Raw genomic sequence first — 22,502 nt, 5'->3', positions numbered from 1 at the left:
TGAAAAATAAACTCCTTTCCCCTGTGTTCCTTGTTAAAAGAGATATAAAGCAGCCTGGCTGTGAACAGATGCATTATAAGAACTTCCTGTGCTTGCTGACTCACTTGCCTCAGACATGGTGATAATGCACATGCAGTGATGGTCCTCTCACAGATAATCACTTACTGTTCTTCTCATCTTACTGAGAGAGCCAAGCAAGCTGTTGTGCAATGCTTTTTTCCCCTTTCCGTTATGAAATGTTTAATTGATTAGCTTCCCTATTCAGAGATCCTTTCACACCCACACAGAAAACAGAAGTCCATTTCTCTCTACAATGCAGAACATTATCTAACCTTAGCTGAGGGTACTTAATAATGGTCAGACTCTGTGTAGCCCTATTGACTGGGCATCTCAATTGACCTTTTCTGCAAGCTAGCCCCACTAATATTCGCATTTGCAATAAGAGATCACACTCGATTTTTTTCCTTCTCTTTTCTAGTCATCCTTCTCTCTTCATGACACACAGAAGCACGCATAATTGATTCACACTTTTCTCTCTTATGGTGCCAGTGAACCTTCATCAATTCAGTGATCTCTTTCGATTCAGCCTGTCCGACGATATCTTTTCCAGGCTGACAGTTAGACAAGGTAAGACAAGGTTGTCTTCTGCCACTCCATCACAAACCCACTGAAGAGTCCAGCGTTGGTAACAGGGAACTCTGCAGCAAGCAGATTTGCACTATATGGGTGTTCGATTTTTGGGGTAAGGTTTTTTTCCGACACAATCTTGACCTTTAATGTTGCACAGGGTTATACAACCTTATGTACTCTTTCACTGCTGTTCAAAAGTCTGGGTTCAGTAAGATTTATTTTGGAAAGAAATCATCATTAAAAAAATATATTTACACAGCAGGGATACAGTAAATTGATTAATAGTGACAGTAAAGACTCTTGAATTGTTATCAAAAAATGTTTTTTTTTAAAAAATATATATATATATTTTAAGAATCTTGAAAAGAAAATGCACATTTTAAATCTATTTTTCTAAAGAATCTTGAAAAGAAAATGCAGTTTTCAAAAAAATAAAAAATAAAAAAATAAGCAGAGAACTGTTTTCAGCTGTGATAATAATAATAAATGTTTCTTGAGCAGCAAATCAGCATATCAGAATGATTTCTGATCGTGTGACACTGAAGACTGGAGTAATGATAGTGGAAAGTCAGCTTTACCATTGCAGGACTAAATTACATTTTAAAATGTATTCATATTTCACAAAAATACAGTTGACTAAATTAATTAATAGCAATAAAGCAATAAATAAAAATGCATAAGATATATATATATATAACAGATCTGACTCTTCTTCTATAATGCCTGATGAGTTTGGAGAATAACTGATAAGAGATCAGAGACCATTCCTCCAAACAGAACCTCTCCAGATCCTTCAGATTCACAATTTCATGTTGGTGCTTCTTCTCTTCAGTTCACCCCACTCATTTTATATATGGTTCAGTTTAGGGGACTGGGACGGTCATGGCAGAAGCTTCATTTTGTGCTCAGTGACCCATTTTTGTGTTGATTTTGATGTTTGTTTTGGACCGTTGTCCTGATGGAAGATCCAACCACGGCCCATTATAAGATTTCTAGCAGAGGCAGACAGGTTTTGATTTTTTATCTGTTGGTATTTGCTAGAATCCATAATACCATGTATCTGAACAAGAAGTCCAGGACCTCCAGCAAAAAAATAGGCCCACAACATATAAGATCCAGCAGTATATTTAACCGTAGGCATGGGGTACTTTTTATCCCTGTTTGCACCAAACACATCTAGTGGGTTTGCTGCCAAAAAGCCCTTTTTTTTTGCTATTTTCTTACATTCACTTTCTATTTTGTGAAGCTCAACAATCTTTTGCTGCACATCAGAACTATATTCTTTGGTTTTACTCATTGTGATGGATGAGCAAGGGAATTTGGCCTTTGTGTATTTGTCATATTTAAACTCCTGTGAAACAAGAAGTCATAGCTGGACAATTTCATGTTCCTAGTCACCCTGTGCTAAATAAAGGTAAATATTAATGAGAATATACTTCAGAGATATTTTACTCATAAAAAATTCTAGGGGTGCCAATAATTGTGGCCGACGTGTTTTGGAGAAAAACATTTATTTCATAATGTGATTTACCCCCCACTTTCAATTCTTTTACTTCAATGAAAGGTTCAATTTTTGCAAATTTTTTGAATGAAAGATCAAAAGGATAAACAATGCAGGTTTATTTTTTTACAACCATTTTTGATCATATTTACCAAGGGTGCCATTAATTCTGACCACCACTGTATATATATATATATAGAGAGAGAGAGAGAGACAAGTACTCCACTATCCTGACCAAATCCTAGTTACCACAGAATATATGGCTTGAATCCATTGCATGAATAAAAGCTTGAACTGCAATAAAGCACTAAGCTTAGCTCAGCAGCAATTGAATTTTTTTTTTTTTTACAATGACCATACCTGATACAATCAGATGATACATCTATGCTTCATTATTTAATGCACCATATGATGTGCCATATGCTAAAGGAGTACTGATTGATGAACAACTGGAGCATGATATTAGATTTCCTTTACAGATAACAGCTGTTATTCAAAGCAAATATTTTGCATGTCACAAAATACCTTGTAATGGCAAATTATAGGCCACCTGGACTTGCGTGATCCTCTGCTGTTCTGGCTTAATGTGAAACATCAACAGTCTGCTGTTGATTCTCACGCGGCATAGCGAGCAGCTATTAAGGATCAATCAAATATTTCAATAGACTTCAAACAATATTCTTACAGGAGGTTTAAGCTACCAAGTTTTGCTTATAGGTTCTGTTCTTTTTTACTCCAATTTCACAGATGGACAAATACCACAGCTTCAGCATTTCTTTTTGAAAACACCACTAGACAAGACTACATATCCAGATTTTCAATGGATGGTCTCGCACAGCTAGGGTTTTGACCTGTGGCAAAAGTTTGGTCCTCTATGCAGTTTACTTTGGTTAAGAACTGCTCACTGATACAGGAAGAGACCACCTGACGGAATGACCTGACTGAATATGCTGTTCAAACACAAAAACAGACTGGAAAAATGAAGTCTCAATGAACTGGATAGAATGGGGCACGTCAGCTGAGAGTAGCATCCCAGCTAACAAAATATGTGCTGAGAACATTTTGCAAAAATTCACATTAAGTTATGAAGACGTCATTTCTGAAAAAGTTATCTGAACTTTCAAAACGTCTAATTTTTTTTAAAAAAATTAAAAAGTTGTTCCTTGGTTATGAAACCGTTGAGTTAGATGAATGTCCAAGTAAAACGTTCCATGAAGGTTGTATAAATTGTGTTTTTATGTTAACGTTTTGAGAACATTATTAAAGATCAGACAACTTTGAATGAACATTATATTACCAATACTGGAAGAATGTTTGTTCATTACATTGAGAGCACCTTGCCAGAACATTAGCCAAAATTCCTGTTTCATGGGATGGATGGTTTTGCTTCAAAAAATGTTACTCATAACAGAACACAACAGTTAATTCTCTGCTAAAGAGTTTGTGTCTCCCTGCGGTTACAGATCTGATGTGGTGCGTGTTTCAGAAGGTATTGCAGCTGTAAATTCAATTCTGGCTTGGCATAGAGATGATCTGGTATGAAGAAATTGTCAAATCATGAGCAAAATTATCCTCGCCGATTGCAGAATGGCTTGAGATTTCACGCATTAGACAAACAACCTGAGCAGAACCACAAAGGTGGGATAAAGCCTAACTTTGTAAAGCGCTTCGCTCCTGTGTTTTCCTCTCACAGTCCCAGCATACCGCCGAACTAATAGGCTTTTCCAATGAAAGGAAATAGCAAAAATTTCCCCACCACTGTGCCCAGTGGGGGGAGCTAGAAACCTCATTCTGTACTCCAGCTCTCTTCAATCTGGAATTCATATGGAGGAACGTTCGCCTCTGTCTGTCCCGTGAAATGTAGACATGGGTCAACGCCCTGTGGAAATGATGCGTGTGTCAGAGGCCCCTGCTGCTTCTGCGATTCATTCTCTTGCACGGTTGGAGCGCCACCGTCCTGCTTGGCAGGCTGCTTCCGTCACTCACAGAGCTATTTTGCTTTTCTCACCAGCAATAGACAAACATAGCCTTGACACCTGAGATCTGCCCTCCCAACTGTAATAAAACCGTCTTAGCACTGCAGCAGTTGTGTGCCGAGGGAAAGCGTTGTTGTATATAATGGGATGGGGGGGGGGATCATCAAAGTGTGGTCTGGAATATATGTGTCAAACTGTGCGCTGCTGTGATAGAGTAAATGTCTGTTTGGGGGATTTGTACAGCTTTGTGAGACCAATTTTAATGGCAGTCAGCAAAAGTGTAACAGCAACTGCAAGTAGTGCATTGAATGAATCATTAAATATGACAAATATGAAGCATAAAGCTTTCTTTGGGTATTAAAATTAGTTTGTGCTGACCTGTGAGGATTTTTATTATCTTAATATAAAAATTAAGGAAGTAAGGCATGGCATTTGGCAAACATGATATCAAGACGTAATAAAGGAAATTATATTAAAAACGGGCAAATTATTAAAGTTATTTTTTAATTTTCTTCAATTTGTATTTATCTTTTCATCTGTTACTTTCTTTTTCAGTACACTTACCCCTGGTTTCACAGACAAGACCCAGACTAAAATGCATGGCTGAGCTGTTTTAACTGAAAGCAACTTGCACTGACATACCTTAAAATATGTCAGTGCCATTGTTTTGTCGCAAGATGCTCACTAATAATGTTTTCGTCTAAGGCACGTTTACAAAAGCTTAATAATTTACTTGTTATATATTCAGTTCAATAAAAGCAAGCAATATATTGCTTGCTTTTATTTAACTGAATATATAATAATATTAAAAATATTATAAAATTATATATATATATATATATATATATATATTTTTTTTTAAGATGACCATCTAGAGATGGTTGTAGAAGATACAAATCCATCATTGTTTCTGTATCATAATTCTATGTAAGCTTGTTTCCGCCACAGAAAAAAGGTAATTGCGACTCATTATCTCACAATTCTTTCTTTTTTTCACAATTGTGAGTTTACATCTCGCAATTGTAAGATAAAAAGTCACAATTATCTTTTAAAATGTTTTATTCTGTGGCGGAAACAAGCTTCCATATAATACAGTAAAATTAGGCAAAATACTGCTATGTAAAGGCAAAATGCAGTAACCAGACATTTTGTCAAGACTGATGATCAAAATCTCTTAAACTCTCATCTGAGTCAGTGAAAACTCTTTGACAATGTGATTATTGGGCAATCCATTAGTAAGTTGGCTGAATAATTTACTAAAAACTAAAGCCCTTTTAAATTTCAAAACAACGCCATAAACAACTCCATACTCAGCATTGTAGGCCAGATGTAAATCTCTTTCTTGAATAACATGTACAACCAGAGCTAGTTTTCCTTTCTCACATCGCAGAATCTGTCTGAGACCCAGATTATTATTTTTTTTTCGTTTTTTTCATGTCATCCCATTGTTTAGAGCATAAGAAACAAATGGTGATTTTTTATTTATTTTTTAAATATATTTTATTCATATGTTATGCTGTCTTTTTTTAGTGGACACCAGGACTCAGTTGTTTAAACAATAAAATGACATGCAATTATATGTATAGGCAAAAACAATGGGATTTTTTTTTATTTTTTTTTTATCACCAATAAATTTTGGGGTTTCAGAATTTATTTTAACTAAAATTTGTATAAAGATGATTCTCAACTATGCTATGAAAGATATAACGGAATTAACTGATTTTACTTTATGCAATATGTGGGTAAAATGGCCAAAATTTATATTCCCACTCAATGCAATGTATCTATACACTGTATCTACTGTGCACATTAAAGTGTTCTTGGAGCAACATTTAATGAAAAAAGAAGTGTAATAATTGGAGTAATAATTAACTAGCAACATTTTAATAATAATATCTAATATTTCATAGGAATATTGATGTATCATTTATTTCCATATTCACTTGTTGTGTCTCCCAAAATGCCTGATAAACATGATTTAAGTCCTGATGTCCTCTACAGTGGACATGTATGAAATCAATGCCCTGTTCTGTAACAGAAAGTCATTTTTTGATTTGAAACTCCATAACGTTTTCCTGAGATGTTGGTTTATGAAATACAATTTGAAAAGTAGTCCGATTTAAATTATAATTACAATATATTATCATATTTCCATAAAAGTGCTTCATTTGATCACTAAATTAATGTCAGATATTTTTAAAGACCAAGGATAAGTGGTTTTCATGGTGAAACCTCCAAACATTTGGTATCTCTGAAAAGTCCTGAATGTGCTCTTTACAGGACACCCAGGTCGTGACATGTGACATGTATGGTGTCAGAGAAATTCACTAAAATATAATGTCCACTACAGTGGACAAAAGTCTATTCCGGGGTCCCAGGAGACAGCAGTGAATGGACAACTCTAGATACCCACTCATAGCATATGACACTTTTCATAGCAAGATCATGGCAACAGGGATAGTGAAATAAAATGCACTTTGTTACGCTGAACATTATTATTCTTGAGGAGTTGAAAGAACGAAGCTGTGGGCTCTGACTTGACTAATGACTTACCTTGATGGCAGTGGAAGCAATCTGGATGTGATGCAGTTTTCGCAGAGTACTCTCTCTGTCTATGAAATAGGAGGCAGCCAGCTGGTGCAGGGCCTCCAGAGTCACAGCCGTGCTGTTACTTGTGTAGTCACTCGCCTCTGCTTTCTTACTCAACTTCCTCTTGTCCACAAATATAGTCAGAGCCTCCTCTCCTAGACAAAATGAAAGAGACTATGCTTATTGATATAAAATGTTTTACAGTAAGAAATGATCTATTTTGTGCACCTGCAGAATGTATTATGGATTCTGATTTAAGCTGTTCCTCTAAGCTGATTGATAACTATTACAGGGCAAAGCAAAAATCATAATTTTCTAATTAACCATGATCTTCATTTGAACAATCCTTTATTATTTCATAAGGTTGATTATTCAAATCCCAAGATCATTCCTTACAATTAGTTTCAGTGGCTGTGTATCAAGTATCAGTGTATCCAGCACTGCTTTTCAGTATTGAAGACTCCAGTTGAATCTTCGGCACCATGGCAGTGGAAATCATAATTTATCTTGGGTTGAGTTTGGAATGTAAGTTCACAGTTTGTATTGACTGTAAAGCAATAAAAAACACCTTGTACCACAAATGAATGGCTAGAAATGTTCTTTTGTTGATTCACAAACAAATGACTCTTATGAACTGGCTCTTTTAGTGAATCATAAACCTTTGCACAACAAGTGTAGCCTGATTCCCAAAACACATGACTCTTATGAGCTGGTTATTTTAATGAACAGTTAAAAAAAGACGAGTTACCGGTTTGAATAAGCCTGAAACACTGTGTTTTATCATTTACAGCACTGGCAGATAATGTAAGCAGAATGGACATTTTAACTTCTATAAATAGAGCAAAATTGAACTGAGAGCTTGTAAAGCAGAATTAAATCAGTATCAGAAATCTGTATCAGTTCCCAGTCCTATACGACAAAGCAGATCAGTGTGATTTTATGGTTATACTCTATTATGCTTTGTGATTCTCTCTGCCAGTTTGTATTCCAGACAAATCTCTGCTGCAAAGCCAGGACTTGCATCTCCATTTTCATGCTCTAACCTTATACAATATTACTTGTTTTCCAGAGCAGTGAAAGCCACATCAGTTGTGTACAGCCAATAGTGTTGCATTACGTGAAGCAACTTGTAAGTGTAGGCTTTTACGAGTTTGAGAACTGAGCGAAATAATGTGTGCGGATTTCAGAAAGATAACCTATTCTGGACAAGATATCTTCTGTTTACACCTGCCTCCCCCTTCCAAACACACAGTGGAAGAAGTAATACATTATGAGGCAGTAGGAGGCAAAACATGTCACAAGTGATTTTCCTTGGCTTGATAAGTGTAGAAATTGAGATGTGCATGAGATCTATCAGTGTTTCTTTTGAAAAAAAGAAAAGAAAACACCAGTTGGTTTTCAAGCTCGGTCAAAGTAGGTAATGACCTTTGTGTCACAAAAAAATATAAATTTCTACCTCCTAGTGTAGCTGACAGTAGAAAATGGGTCCCATATTTCTTGATCAGGTTGTCAGTAATTAGCTGGGCAGTGGGTCTGCGTCCCAGGAGTCTAATGTTCCTTATAAACTCCGGGGTGAGAGGCAAGGGGGAGTTCAGGAAATCCCGTCGCTCTACAGCCAAGTTATTCACTTTCCATCGGCCAAATTCCCTGCATGAGAAAAACAGAGACAGTAAACAGGCTTGTCCCTAATGATCTGTTTACATTAACATTTCTCGACTGTTTTGGACATGATAGGAGGCAGCCTGCAGGGCAACCAGTGCCCCTGCCAAGCTGCATCTCTAGCCTCAGGTTCTCAGAGCATGTTTCATTTGGGGGGTGAATACCATGCGTTGGGAGCTGCCTCCGAATGTGCAGCTGACAGGTGCTACGCTCAATAAACACTTCGTGACAGAAATCCGCCCTGACAGAAAGACTCATAGAAGCCTGCCCTGTGGTGACAACCAATACCTTTCATAAAAAAGAGGAGGAGAAAAAAAGTTAAATGAAAAAAAAAAAAAAACCTGCCACAAAGCTCTGAAATCCTTCAAGGCAAAAGACAGACAAACAATACCCCAGGCTTTGGTGACTCGTGCATTTTTGTAATTTGTGCCACTCCTATGTTTCCTCCAGAGCACCACATGACATATAATTGACTCAATATACCATACATATGAAAAACAAATGTTTCTGAATCTATATTAATGATATTTTTTATGAGTAGTCAATCAGACATAAATTAACTGCTGATCCATATGTCTACATATTAAATGAATCAAATCAATTTGTTCAAAGTCTATGAAATATATGATTAAAATGTATTTTAATGGAAAGTATGAAAGGATACAGCAGGCTTGGCTTGTATTTAGAACATTTAGCTTGTTCTGTGCACCTACATTTTATATGCCAAATGAGTTCTTAACACAGTTTTATTTAAGCCGACTGATGCAATCCAAACTGCAATGAAAACAATGAAAACAAACAGGCCTTTAATTCAACTATATATCTTGTAGTGAGACATTAATGCAAAGACATACATTAGAGCGCCAAGTCACCTTTTAAAGTAGACATAAATTGTTGTTTGAAAAATGGTATGTGGGCTAATAAACTGGAACCAGTAGTTGACGTAAACACATCCTAGTAGACCAAAGGATCTTCCTTAGAGCAAAATACTAAAAGCATTTGTGCCATTTATTGCAAGATGAGTAGCTGATGAAGCAATTAAAAAAACCTTGGTTTTAATTAGCCCTGACAGAAACTATTTCGTTTCTTAAGTGACAGGTCAAGACTAATGTTCTTCTTTGTCTCACCAGCAGCAACTCACAATGCATACAAAAATAACAAATTTAATTCATGCAGTTACAGGCAATTAAATATTCAAGCTTTTTGTCTCTATAATTCTTTCAACCCCCGGTCCTTATTTTTAAGCACTGCGTTATGCAATTATGCATACGCTAAAATAGGCAGATGCCTCAAAAGGCATTGGCACAATCTCACACTCAATGTATTTCAAAACACCCTCCAGTCACTATGCGCCTTTCTTCTATAAAAGCCTGTCCTCTCAGTTAGCTGAGAAATAGTGAGTAACCTCATGCGCAGGTGATGGATGGAGCTGGGGTGGCCTTCTGAAAGGGGATCTATCACATTAAATCAGGAGTAATGACAGAGGCCTCCCGACCCAGATGTTTGATTGATTCATTCCAGCAAACGCCCTTAATTCCATCTGCTGTTTTGCAATTCATAAGGGGCAAAAGTGATAGAATTATGTCAAAATTATGTCACAAAAATACACATTATTAATGTATGGCTGAAGCTGTTGTTGAATTTATGTCAGAATATAATTGTCAGTAATTTCATGAGCTACGCCCTCAGCTGCTGTAAAACATGGTAATATTGCATTTGGCATGTGCTATACCAGCAATTGGGACGATGACTGCTTGCTTGAATTTCGAATTATCTCTCTCAATTTCACATGGCACCATGATAAACCACTTTTTAAACTGGACAGTTCTTTGGGAACTGTGATGAGCTAGCCTTCAGGAGTTCAAAGGTGTCCACAAAGAGGAAAGTAAAGACGGAAAATCCTCCCTGTCATTCTCTTTCCCGTCACCGCTGAGCACGATAAGCTTGGATTGTCTTATCAGGTAAGGCTTTGTGTGAGAGCAGTTTAAAGGCTTCTCTAGGAAGCACTCTTTGGGACTTCTGCTGTGCTATATGAAATACTCATTATGACCGTAGTCATCATCAGTCTTCTTCACACCGGCACTGAAACCGACCCTGCATTCTGTGCTTTGTTTCTCAGCTTTTTGTTGCAGAACAAAAAGTACTCAAGGCTTATGTCATAAGCTTTTATCTTTGCCTTTAAGATAAGTATTAAAAAGATGATTTGAATTTCATACAGAAGGAAGTGGACCAAAAAAAGAGAAAAATTTAGGGCAGCTGTCATCATGAAAAGAAATAGCATTTTATGAAATGACCTTTTACAAGCAATTTCAAAATGATTTTCCCACTTACATTATTAAGATTGTGAGAGAGAATAGCCTTAGTCTGTGCGCACATCAGCATCTCTGGAAATTATCCCATGGAAGTGGTTCAGTAAAGCAGGTGGTATACTTGGACCCCGTCTTTGAATGTTATGACATGGCATTTCCCCAATATTCTACAAAGTGATATCTCCCAAATAAAAAAGAGCTATTTCCAACAAAGAACTCATTAAAATTCTTTCAAATTCAATCAAGAAGAACGTGGAAAATTGGAGGAGGGATGAGATGGTGCACTTTCATTACCCGGACGACAGTGTTACACACTACTGTAAGTAGGAGAAGCACTTCTGGTAATTCATCTTCTACCTGTCATTACGGATTATTTGAATCGAGCAACGCAACAAAGCTGTGCTTGAAGGAGGAAAAGCTATCCCCAATATAATATTGCCACTTTTAATCTCTGTAGGTCTGCTACATGCATATGTTGTTATAGGAAAGAAAATGCACTGAAAAATAGATTGTTTGAATAAAATGCTCTAGGCTCTGCAACATATTACAGAGAATCTGCACTCGCATTAAAAGATGCGATCTGATCTACGGATGTCACAAATGTAATAGGAGATTTTTATAGACACTAAGCTACATGCCGCATTTATCTTTTCCGTGCATTATCTGTTCACAATTCTCACACTTCAAAGAACAAGCAATTGATATCCAAATCAACATAACTATTAGATCAGCTTATGAATTACTTTAAAGGGACTATGTGTAGCTTTTTAGGTATTTTATTATCTAAAATCAATATTTTTATTAATAAATATGCCCTCAATGGTGTACAAATACCTATGCCAATGATCAGACTAATCCTCGTAAACAAAGAATTTATTATCTTTATATACATGGGACGGGTAGGTCCACGGAGGCTTCCATGTAGTTCCGCCATCTTGAAAAACTATAATAGCAGAGAGGGACAAAAAGTACTAGGCCAACGCGTTTTCGTTCAGAGCCAGCGTCACGTGACTGAAGCCAGCAGAAGCGGAGGAGCAGAGCAGTGAGAGGCGCTTGTCACTGCCGCGGCAAGTTTAAAAGGATGCACTGCACGGTTATTTATACACCGTTCATTCATACATATGCTGAGTCACAGGATAAGGAGTCCTCGTCGTCGAAAAAGTCCAAAATAGACCGTAAAAGGAAACGTGACTGGAGATTACAAAAACAAGGTTTAATGTCGGGATAGCTAATGCAGGATAAAGCTTTCAAAAGAGACCCTGAAGTTGCCTGCTTTCTTCTCGACAGGTAAGTCAATGTTATGGTCTTAATTACAAGCTTTTTTTTCACTGCTTGGTTGTGTACTTTATTATATAGACAGTAGAACATTTATAGTTAAAAGTTAAACAGGCTCTTTGATGAATAGCAGCTATTGAGTAAAGTAACGTTAGAGAAGGCTCTGATGATGATGATATCTAACAATGCATGTACTTCAAAAAATATAACGAGTAAAGAAGGCATTACTACTAATTACCATAGTTAATGTTTTTCACAGTCAGTAATTCATACTGTAGCATTCTTTTTTTCGTTGTTTCAAGTTTCAGTTTGTTTTAAATAACAAACCTGTTCACCTGAAGAAAAACTCGAAGTGCTATTATAAGACATCCTGTCATAGCTTTTTAGTACATAACGGCTACCGTAGATGCAACGCGCATTTGAAAAAGTGAGGCGCTGGAGAGCATTATTCGTTTGAATGCAAAATACAGTTTCACCACTAGATGGGAGAAATTCCTACACACAGTCCCTTTAAAAACATGTATGGTAGATCTGTGTGAAAGTGATTTTAATCAAACTGTGTGCCCTGGATAGCTTAATTCAATTACTTAACATTTTCAATTACTTAACAATATAAATAGATGTATTCACTGTAATGAAAATGTCGTCATAAGTTTAACCATTGAGATTAAGATTTAAAAGAACACTTTTTTCTTTTATTTACATTGTTTTAAATTACCCAATATGTTAATCTCATGTTTTCTTTTGTTTTAAGCAATGTGCAGTATGTGCAGCAATGTGAAGCTTTCCTGTAGCTCAAACAGTAGAGCGTTGGTGCTTGCAACGCCAAGTTCATGGGTTTGATTTTGCAAGAACTGATAAGAATGTAAATGTGTACCTTGAAATGCAATGTAAGTCGCTTTGGATAAAAGCGTCTGCCAAATGCAGTACATGTATAGCAAAGTGCTTTTTCTTATGCTGGGTTCAGACTACACAATATCCACCCGATTATGGCAAAATCTGGATAAAAGCGTCTGCCAAATGCATAAATGAAATGCAGTACATGTATAGCAAAGTGCTTTTTCTTATGCTGGGTTCAGACTACACAATATCCACCCGATTATGGCAAAATCTGTTTTATGTAGGGTGTCGTGGTGATTCGTAAATGACAATTGGTGTCAGGCCGCAAAAATCTATCGTTTTATCTTGGATAGTGTGTCATAGTAGACAACAACTGACCCTGTGTCTGTGACACTTCACAACGTCCTGCCAGAAAGACTAGCATGTTTATTTATTTTTTCCGGTTCTCCACCAAGGGTTCCATCACATTTGTGACATTGACCAATAGGAGCTCAGAAGCTCTTCCGTACACAGCTTTTAAACATGGTAAAACAAAAGAGAGACAATGGTTTTGGTGCTGCTAGGTGGAATTAAGCAATGGAAGAAAGGTTCATGGAGCTATGGCAACAATACACCTGCCTTTATGTTTCCACGAGGGACTACCATGACAGAGTGAAAAAAAGATAAAGGCTGCAGAACGATAGCAGAGGCGCTTAAGCAACCCGGTGAATACTGGAATTAGCATTAAGCTAACATGCTGCTTCGGTAGCCATTGTTTGTTTACGTTCTTGTTTCTGGAAGCCAGTTACTAATTCTACCTTTTCGATGACATCACACACGTCATTAAAGATGGTAAGCGATGATTGGTCGGGAAGCAAAGTGTAGTCTGACATGATTCTTGTCCACGACACAATCATTTATGAAGTCAGTGACAGTGACTTTCGTAACAGACAAAAATATTGTGTAGTCTGAATTTGGCATTATGCTAAATCACAAGATAACATCAAATGAACAGTCATGAAACATGAAGCCCTCATAAAACACTTGGTACATGAAGCATGGCTAGCGTAATTATCAACAGAATAATCTTTTTGAGTGGAGGAACAAACTCATCTCGACATCACAAGACAACAAATAACTAAACATGACAACAAGATCAACAACAACTGTGTGAATAAAAGTGGCAAATTGTCAAACAATGCAACTGTAATTATTCATAGCCCAGTGCATGTTAGGGAGGATGTGAATGGGATTGAAATGCAAAATAATTTTCAGGCTAGGCCTACTTGAACAAAGTACAAATTATATCATAATAGAAACGGTGCTTTTAGATGCATTACTTATGGTCCTATAAGTTGAAATACATTTTGCAATAAGACAAATAATATAATATAATATAATATAATATAATATAATATAATATAATATAATATAATATAATATAATATAATATAATATAATAAATGATTGAAACATTGCCCTAGTTGTACTTAAATAGTTTATTTAATGAGAAATTACCATATTTAAATGTTTTACTTAAACTCTGGCATGCATGTAAAAGCTGCACCTTTTCAATTAGTATTTTGTTATAACACACTTATTTAATCAAGGAGTGGTTGTAATCTTCCCCTAACACAGCCTTGCCGCCGACAGTAGTCATCTCAAGGGAACAGGTGATAATGCCGAGTAATAAGAATTAAGAGCGCACTAATCAGTTGGCCACATGATAAGACTATTAATCTTGCAGAGGGTGCGCTGAGCACCAGGTTTAGCCAACAGACAAAAAAAAAAAAAAAAAAACTCCAATGTTTTGATGAAGGGCCAATCAGAGCAGCCATGAAGTAGCTCCCATAAATTAGAAGATGTCAACTGTGGTTTCTGAGAACAGATGAAAATTCGATAACTGTCCCTGCAATGATGGGAATTATGTATGAGAAATCATCAGTAATTTAAGAGCTGGAATGTCTGCTCACCTTCTAATGGACCAGAAATGCAATGCAACATTCAGTATATTTTATATAATGTTACTACTAACAAGTTCACTTCAGCAAATCTAATGCTTTTAGAGTACACTACCACTCAAAGGTTTGGGGTTGGTTAGATTTTGTTTGAAGTAATCATGTTACTCATGTTCACCAAGGTTACATTTATTTGATAAAAAAAATACAGTAAAAACAGTAATATTGAAATATTATTACAATTGAAAATAACTGCTTTCTATTTTAATATATTTTAAAATGTCATTTATTCCTGTGATGACAAAACATATTTTTCAGCATCATTACTCCAGTCATCAGTGTCACATGATCCTTCAGAAATCATTCTAATATGCTGATTTGGTGCTTAAGAAACATTTATTATTGTTGTCAATGTTGCAAATAGCTGTGCTGCTTAATATTTTTGTGGAAACCGTGATAGATATTTTCAGGATTATTTTATGAATAAAAAAATTAAAATGAACCATGTTTATTTGAAACACTTTTTTCAGCAAGGATGCAAAAAAAAAAAAAAAAAAAAAAAAAAAAATCTATTAATTTCTTTAAAAAATAAAGAAATACGTGTAATGTTTTCATTGCCAGATTATTCTTGACTAATTATTTTTATTTTATTGCAAGCCCGTTCATTTATTTTTCATAGACTCAGGGAATAAAAATAAATAATAATCAGTCTGTTGACTGATCAGTTATATAGCAAGTGAAAATACACAGAACATCATATATTTTAGAACTTCAATCATATTGCACGACAAAATATGTTAAGTTAATAAGTAAAGTATTTTTATCCAAATATGATACTTCTAGTTACTTTATATAGATAATTCTGTGTTGTAAATAAAATTTCCCATTCCTTTCAGTTAAACGGTTTAAGTTCTTTACATGTTCTGATTTCTGCACTGGTTATAACAGAATTGTTTTATAAAACAACAAACCAGTAACAGAATTGGGTAAAATAAAAAATATATATATAAAAATTATAATATATATATATATATATATATATATATATATATATATATATATATATATATATATATATATATATATATATATATATAAATAATAGCCTTCCAATTCATGAGTTGGAATTTTAAATTAATTGTTTACACCCGCAGGAAATTGATTTGGAATGAAAGAAGAGGAAATTACTACTTGTTCTGATTCAAAAAATTCAACACACACAATGCATTCCGGGAAACAAAGTTCTATAAAAACAGAGTGTGGTCATTCTGATCATTCTGAGAAGGCTTCTAAATGTGGCTAGACTGATAAATTCACAATGTTTAAATTAATATACAGTATATATACTGTTACTGTGTATCAGAAAGTGGGTCGTGATCAAAACGTACGTAAAACCTATCATACAGGCCTCAATTCAAATACAACTAACCTGTAGATCTTGTATCTCGTGGAAAATCCCTGACGATTCCTCTCCACAAATTCAGTGTACTCTTGTGAGTGGTGAAAGGGGCCCTTATCAGAGAGAAGCCAGTCCAGGGGGCCTGCAGGGCCTTCTTCAGCTAAACTGACAGAGCTTGTCAGCCAGCAGCGGAGGCTGAAAGTCAGCAGCAACAGCTCCCATAGAGCCATGGGGGAGCAGCACAAGGCTTCAGCTCTGGTGCAAGACCACACTCCACCACCCGGCACTGAAGATCAGCATGGCTTTGGCCCCACAAACACTGACCTAAACACACACAGCAGGCAGATTTACACAGAAAGGACAAATATACATTAGTAAACACTTAGTCACCTTCACCTCCACAAACTCACCAAAACAACTGTTCATTTAAGTGAAAAGTGTACAGAGAGAGAGAGGAGAAACAAAAAGAGGCAATTAGCAGGAAATTCTGTTTCCTTTGAGGCCACAAAAACTATTTAGGACTCTGGAGAGATCTTGTCAACACAGACAGGGGACAAAAGTACCATGATTCTTTGTGGGAATAATCTAGTAATTGTCTGTAAGTGAGAAGTGTAATGAATTCACATAAAAATGTTCTCTGCATGTTAATGAGTGTTTTAGTACTTCGGAGGAACAAAGTCTCACCAAATTAACAATAAAAGAATGTAAGTGAAATAATAAGATCCTCCTGTTCACATGCTTCCAATTTGAGCATCCGCTGTGCAACTGCGCTGGTATATGAAATGGAGAAGTTCTCCCTAAAAAATTTTTACTGCTTGTATTAATCCAAATTATTTGTAACTTCACAAGTTTTTTGCTTCAAGTGCAAACTGTATAACAAGGCAACAGCACCAGTTGTTTAAATGCAGGCACTGAAATTCAGTGCAATGGTAAACAGATGCCATGAGAACATTTTCGACATCTCTTTCAGTAGTTAGTTCTCAGCATCTCCCGCAGTCCCGCCCCTTGTTCTAACCCTGTTATTATTTCCATATTTCCACCAAGTGCTGTCAATCATTCTTCACGGCCACGACCAAACCAGATGTTGGAAAAGAGTCTCGTTACTGTTTTCTGATGACAGTCTGTCAAGTCATGCGTGTCATGTGACCATATGTGTGGGCGACGTTCAAAAATACTCATACTTATGGAATAGTGTGGAAAGAAATGTAAATACAGATGAAAATACAGACCCTAACGTAACATGAAATATAAATGCACCACACTGACTTGTGCGTCAGTGCTTAGTATAGCCTAACCTCTAATTACTGTGATGTGCATATCAAAACAGAAGCGCTATTATGCCTACATTTATTGCAGAGCAGATAGTAATGGGATAAGTTGTTGGTCAGCATATCAGCTCATTAAATATTTTCAAGCTTAACATTTCAAGTCATAATCATAAGATGTCCACCTTTGGCATTTAGTCCTATGGGAGGCCATTCTTGGATGATGCATCTACACCCTTATCTCCCACAGAATATAATGTATGTTACATGCTGTCACACATTCATAACGGTGTGAATACAGCTCCGATCCGGGCTACAATGCTTTCTGCTGTGATTACAGCAGATTTAAAAGCAAGGCTTTTGCTGCATGACATCTAATTCTTCAACGCAGACATCCGTACTTCTCCATGCATATTGATGAGGACGTCTCGGTGGAACACAGTAACCACTCAGTAGGGATCTTACAATGCTCTGCACTTCAGCGCCACAGTGCACCACAAAAAAAGGGCCTTTCAAATGCCGCAACCTCCCCGTTTCCATCAGCAATTCTTTTGACTTGCCATTTTTCTGCCTTGAGTAACACGCGCTTTGCTTTTGTGTAAAATCACTGTTTACATTTCTCCCAAGAGCAAACCATTGTTATATGTGTTCCCATTTTTTTTTTTTTTTTTTGTTGATCTTTTCTGCTTGGAAAGTGGCAACATAAAAAAAGTTACGATTAAAAGGCGTGTAATGTAAGTCACAAGGGCAGAGCAAAGCTTTGAGATAGATGGTGCTTCTGGCTCATGGTCTCTTCTGTACTGTTGAGCTATTTCAGCTTAGCTCTTTATGAAAAAGAAAAAGACACTGATTTCAGTGTATTTCTTGTAGTTAAAGGGCACCTATTATGCAAAATTCACTTTTACATGGTGTTTGAACATAAATGTGTGTTGGCAGTGTGTGTACACAACCACCCTATAATGATAAAAATCCAACCAGTGCTTTTTTTATTATCCCCATAAATCATAAGCACTGTCTCAGGCAATGTGACGTCACTTTGCACAGGCCCCTCCCACGACTGTTGATTGACACTGCAGTTTGAGCATAGACCCGCCCTGAGTGAGCTGGACACAGAGTCTGCCATTGCTTCGACGCTTGAGCAGCTGTAGACAAGAATGTCTCCTAAGCGATTGAGGTGTTTTGTTGTTGGATGTAAGAATGAACATAGCAGTCTTCATTTACTCTCGTTGTTACTCGAGGATGGATCAGTACTGTTTGTGATCCAGCTTACGGTCTCCGGAGCGACAGGCCTAACGTTACTGACCACGGCAGAAATGAAAGTGAGAGCGCGCACTTTATGACAGCTCATCGAGTCATTTTACGGATATAAGGTTTACCAGTTTATTAAGCACCCACTGAAAAGGTGTGTATATATTTGTTTACTGTTAGTTGTAACGAGTGTTTTGTGTACTTCGCTGTGTATGTTGATGATAATGAAAGGGAGAGAGAGAGAGAGAGAGTTTATGGATACGACTTTAATGCTCACTTCTTATACTGTGTTTATTCAGCTCTTACAGTGATTCTCTGGAGTAAAACTAACGCTCATCTTTTGTGTGATGTACAATAAACTTCACTGAACTCATCAGTATATTTTGGTCATCATTCGGACAGGGTTTGCTATAGCAGGCTTATATTAATAGTGGATAAAAGCAGATGACAAATAAGTTATAACCATAATTAAACTAAACTATACCTGTTCTATCTCCATACAGCATATATTCTCTAGCTCTGTGGGCATTATTGTCCGACTCCGAGTCGAAATGAACACCGCAACTGAGAGTTTCTTTTCTGATATTATCAGATGAGATTGTCCTGGCTCTGAGCGCGAGCTCGTGATGCTCCGCCCCCTGGGCCGGCAGCAGCAGTTCATTTGCATTTAAAGGGATACACACTAAAACAGCATGTTTTTCTGAGCTCCAAAAAATGACAATTTAAACATGCTGTAAAAAAATTATCTGTTGGGTATTTTGAGCTTAAAACTTCACATACATACTCTGGGGACATCAGAGACTTATTTTACATCTTGTGATAAGAGTCATAATAGGTGCCCTTTAAGTACTTTACTCAAAAGCAAGGTTGTGATCTCTTTAACTCTCCTATTCTTTTAAATCAAACCTGCACCCTTGAATCAACAGCTCAGATCTTTACCTGAATGCTATCTTCAAACACATGTAAACATGTATTCATTGAGAGCACTGTTCATTTCAAAGCAATCTGCTGTTATAATCACATTATCTACCCCACCCAGTGCAGTGTAACAGGATTTTGGTTATTATTTGCAGGAATAATATGAGGTATGTGTCATTCCCTTTTTACAGGGGCATCATCAGACAATATCTGTGGTTACAAAAACAATACACTTCATGAAATGCTGTTAAACCGATCCACCCTGAAAGAGGAGCCGAGGTATATTTTTATACCACAAATAAAACATCTAGCCTGAGAGATAAATGCATTTTTTTTATCATCAACTGCGGACGCATGAAAAGCACCAATGGTGCCACTTAAATATAATTGAACACCAAACTGGCTTGAAATCTCCTCAGGCTGGTATAAAATGTCATAAAAGTGACAATTCTGTTGGTTCCTACACAACTTAATGTTGATTAAACCACAGCTTGGAACAATATGTAGGAAAAGCGCTTTTACAAATACAACTGATTTGACTTGACTTGACAAGTGTGACGTGTGTAGGGAATGAAAGAAAATTGATGCATAAAATATGTGGGATGAACAGAGAAATAAATGATGGAGGAGAAAGTGTAAACACATAAATGAGGATAATTAAGAAATGAAATAAGTATCTGCATGAGTCAAATTAAGCAAAGGTCTGGTGGGAGAGAACATCAAAACATTAGCTAGTTTTCTGGGGAACGAAGAGAAAAACAATTATTTAGAGGCATGTTGGATTAAAATTTGTGTAACCACTGTAGAACTAAAAAAATAAATAAAAGGTATTTTAAGCCCTTTATAGAGAGAACATTATGTATACAGTTTTAGAAGATAATCTTAGCCTTGCTACATGACATGGCAATTTTTCATTTAAACTAGATGCTGCAAGAGTATTTGTATCATAACCTGCAGGGCTTGCAATAGCAATACAAACACTGGTATTGTAATTTGTCATGTAAATGGTGAATATGACAAGGTCCTGAGTATTCACCTAGAGGGACAAATCATTTTAAAACTACAGCCATGCCTGGTAATAAGAGAGAAACAGACTAGACAAAATAGCTGTCTGAATGACAAAAAGCCAATCTGTTTTAAACGGTATACCATTTTGCTCAAGCACATTGAGTCATATTCATTAAGCAGCGGTGCAACTCAGTCATTTTAGATTATACTCATAATGTGATTGAGAATGGATTATAAATAAATAACTGACTAAAACCAAACAGATAATACAAAGAATATCCATTTAGCACCAAACAGAGAATTATTTTTTTATTTTAGGTATTAAAAATGCTATATCCTTCCCTTTGTTGTCTACAATGAAGATGAACATCCCTGCAAGGTCGCTGAAATGGGAATCTTTAGAATGAAATGACTACAGGTGTTCAGAACTAGCCGAATAAATATCTTTCACAATTTCTTAGAACATGCATTTAACTGAGGAATTGTATCAATTTCTACAGGTGCGCTTTACTGACCTATATTATCATGTTTCTTTGTGTTTTGCAGTGGAAATGACAATTAATGTAAAATTAATTTGCATGTTGAATTGTGAATTCAACAACAAACTTAGTTTGAAACCCACTAGTCAACAAATGATTAATCATCACAAGTTTAACAAAAGGGCTAAGTTAGCTTGTTCAAAACAATTGTATTCTTATCAAACTGATATTAAAGTAATATGCCAGGTTCAGTACACTTAAAGGTAGGGTAGGCAATGTTTTTCAATCAACAGTTTGTGTTATACTGGTTGGAACTATTCACATCCTGATAGCAATCAATAATAGAAATGGTCTAAATATTCAAAGGTACATATTTGTGGAAGTCTCAGTACAAAATTTTGTCCAATTATTGCATTTGGTCCGAATGCAATGATAGGATGTCCTACCTGCCTGTCAATGTGTATTTCCATACCTCCGCGCACCCTGCTCAAGCAGACATCACGTCATCAGCGTGTTCCATGAGGCTATGCAGAGTAGAAGACAGACAGTCACCCAATGCCACAAACAAAAAGCAGACTTTTACCTTTTACTGTTCCTCCTGAACCAAAAAAGCAAGCTTATGCTGCTTGTAATGTTGTAATTACAGTAATTAAGAGATGGCTACCCGTGACGATCTACCAGGAGCTGTTCACGTCCTCGGACTCAGAATTATGTGTTTCTATGGCAGCACTATCAACGCTGAAATCTTTTTTTTCTTATGAAAATCTTATGCTTTCGCAGATATCTTGCTATCAAGGCTAGCCTCTCCGAAATTGCCTACACTACATTTAAGCCCCCCCAATTGTAAAGTTTTTTTTACAATTGCAACACAACGCTATAAACCGCAAAATTACTTGAAATTATTAAAACAGCTTCACAGCTCAAATAAACAATTTTAAACAGAAGAGTTAATAAACATCATAAGCTTCACATTTCCATTATAAGTGGCTTGATTTTTCCTTTTTTTCCTCCAGTGAAAATTATTATTATTTATTTATTTATTTAATTCTTTCTTTCTAGTTGCTGTTGTTGTTGTTGTAGAAATCATGCCACAAAGGCTGATGACTGAACTTTTGAACCTGGATTGAACCCAGAATATCCTTTTAATATTAAAGAAGTTTATTTCCTCAGAAAACCATCAATCCTCCATTGCCATTTACAACTCCATAAAGCCAACCATAAACTTAAATTACTAAGAACAAGAACTAAAAGTAAAACCAAGCTCAAATTATTGAAGTTGTTTTGAAAGGTTAAGATGATGAGATTTGGGATCTCTCAAACTTGAGATCTCAATGGCATTTGAGTCAACCATGTTCAGAGGATAGATTCAAGTGCACTTTGGACTCAGGGCATCTGTTCAGTTCTTTCATTAACAACCTGTGCAATTGCAATGAGCTTTGGCTGTCTCTGCTGGAAGCATGCAAATGAAG

General features: G+C 36.3%; 1 protein-coding gene across 2 annotated transcripts in view; it reads right to left on the bottom strand.

Annotated features, from left to right (window-relative positions):
• Window positions 1-22,502, bottom strand: part of brinp3a.2 (bone morphogenetic protein/retinoic acid inducible neural-specific 3a, tandem duplicate 2) — a 33,596-nt gene that overhangs the window by 5,749 nt on the left and 5,345 nt on the right. The window contains exons 2-5 of one of the 2 annotated variants that reach the window (XM_084129015.1): window positions 21,480-21,557; window positions 16,146-16,439; window positions 8,153-8,343; window positions 6,661-6,851 (exon numbers count right to left, since the gene is read on the bottom strand). In XM_084129015.1, coding sequence (XP_083985141.1) covers window positions 6,661-6,851; window positions 8,153-8,343; window positions 16,146-16,345 — 582 coding nt within the window. In that variant the 5' untranslated portion in view covers window positions 16,346-16,439; window positions 21,480-21,557. The remainder of the gene's footprint in view (window positions 1-6,660; window positions 6,852-8,152; window positions 8,344-16,145; window positions 16,440-21,479; window positions 21,558-22,502) is intronic. The other variant, XM_084129014.1, reaches the window with a different exon arrangement.

Source organism: Abramis brama (assembly GCF_963993115.1).
Source record: "Abramis brama genome assembly, chromosome: 11".
NCBI lineage: Eukaryota > Metazoa > Chordata > Actinopteri > Cypriniformes > Leuciscidae > Abramis > Abramis brama.
The sequence above is the reverse complement of the archived record's forward strand: the minus strand, read 5'-3'. Positions and strand labels throughout refer to the sequence as shown.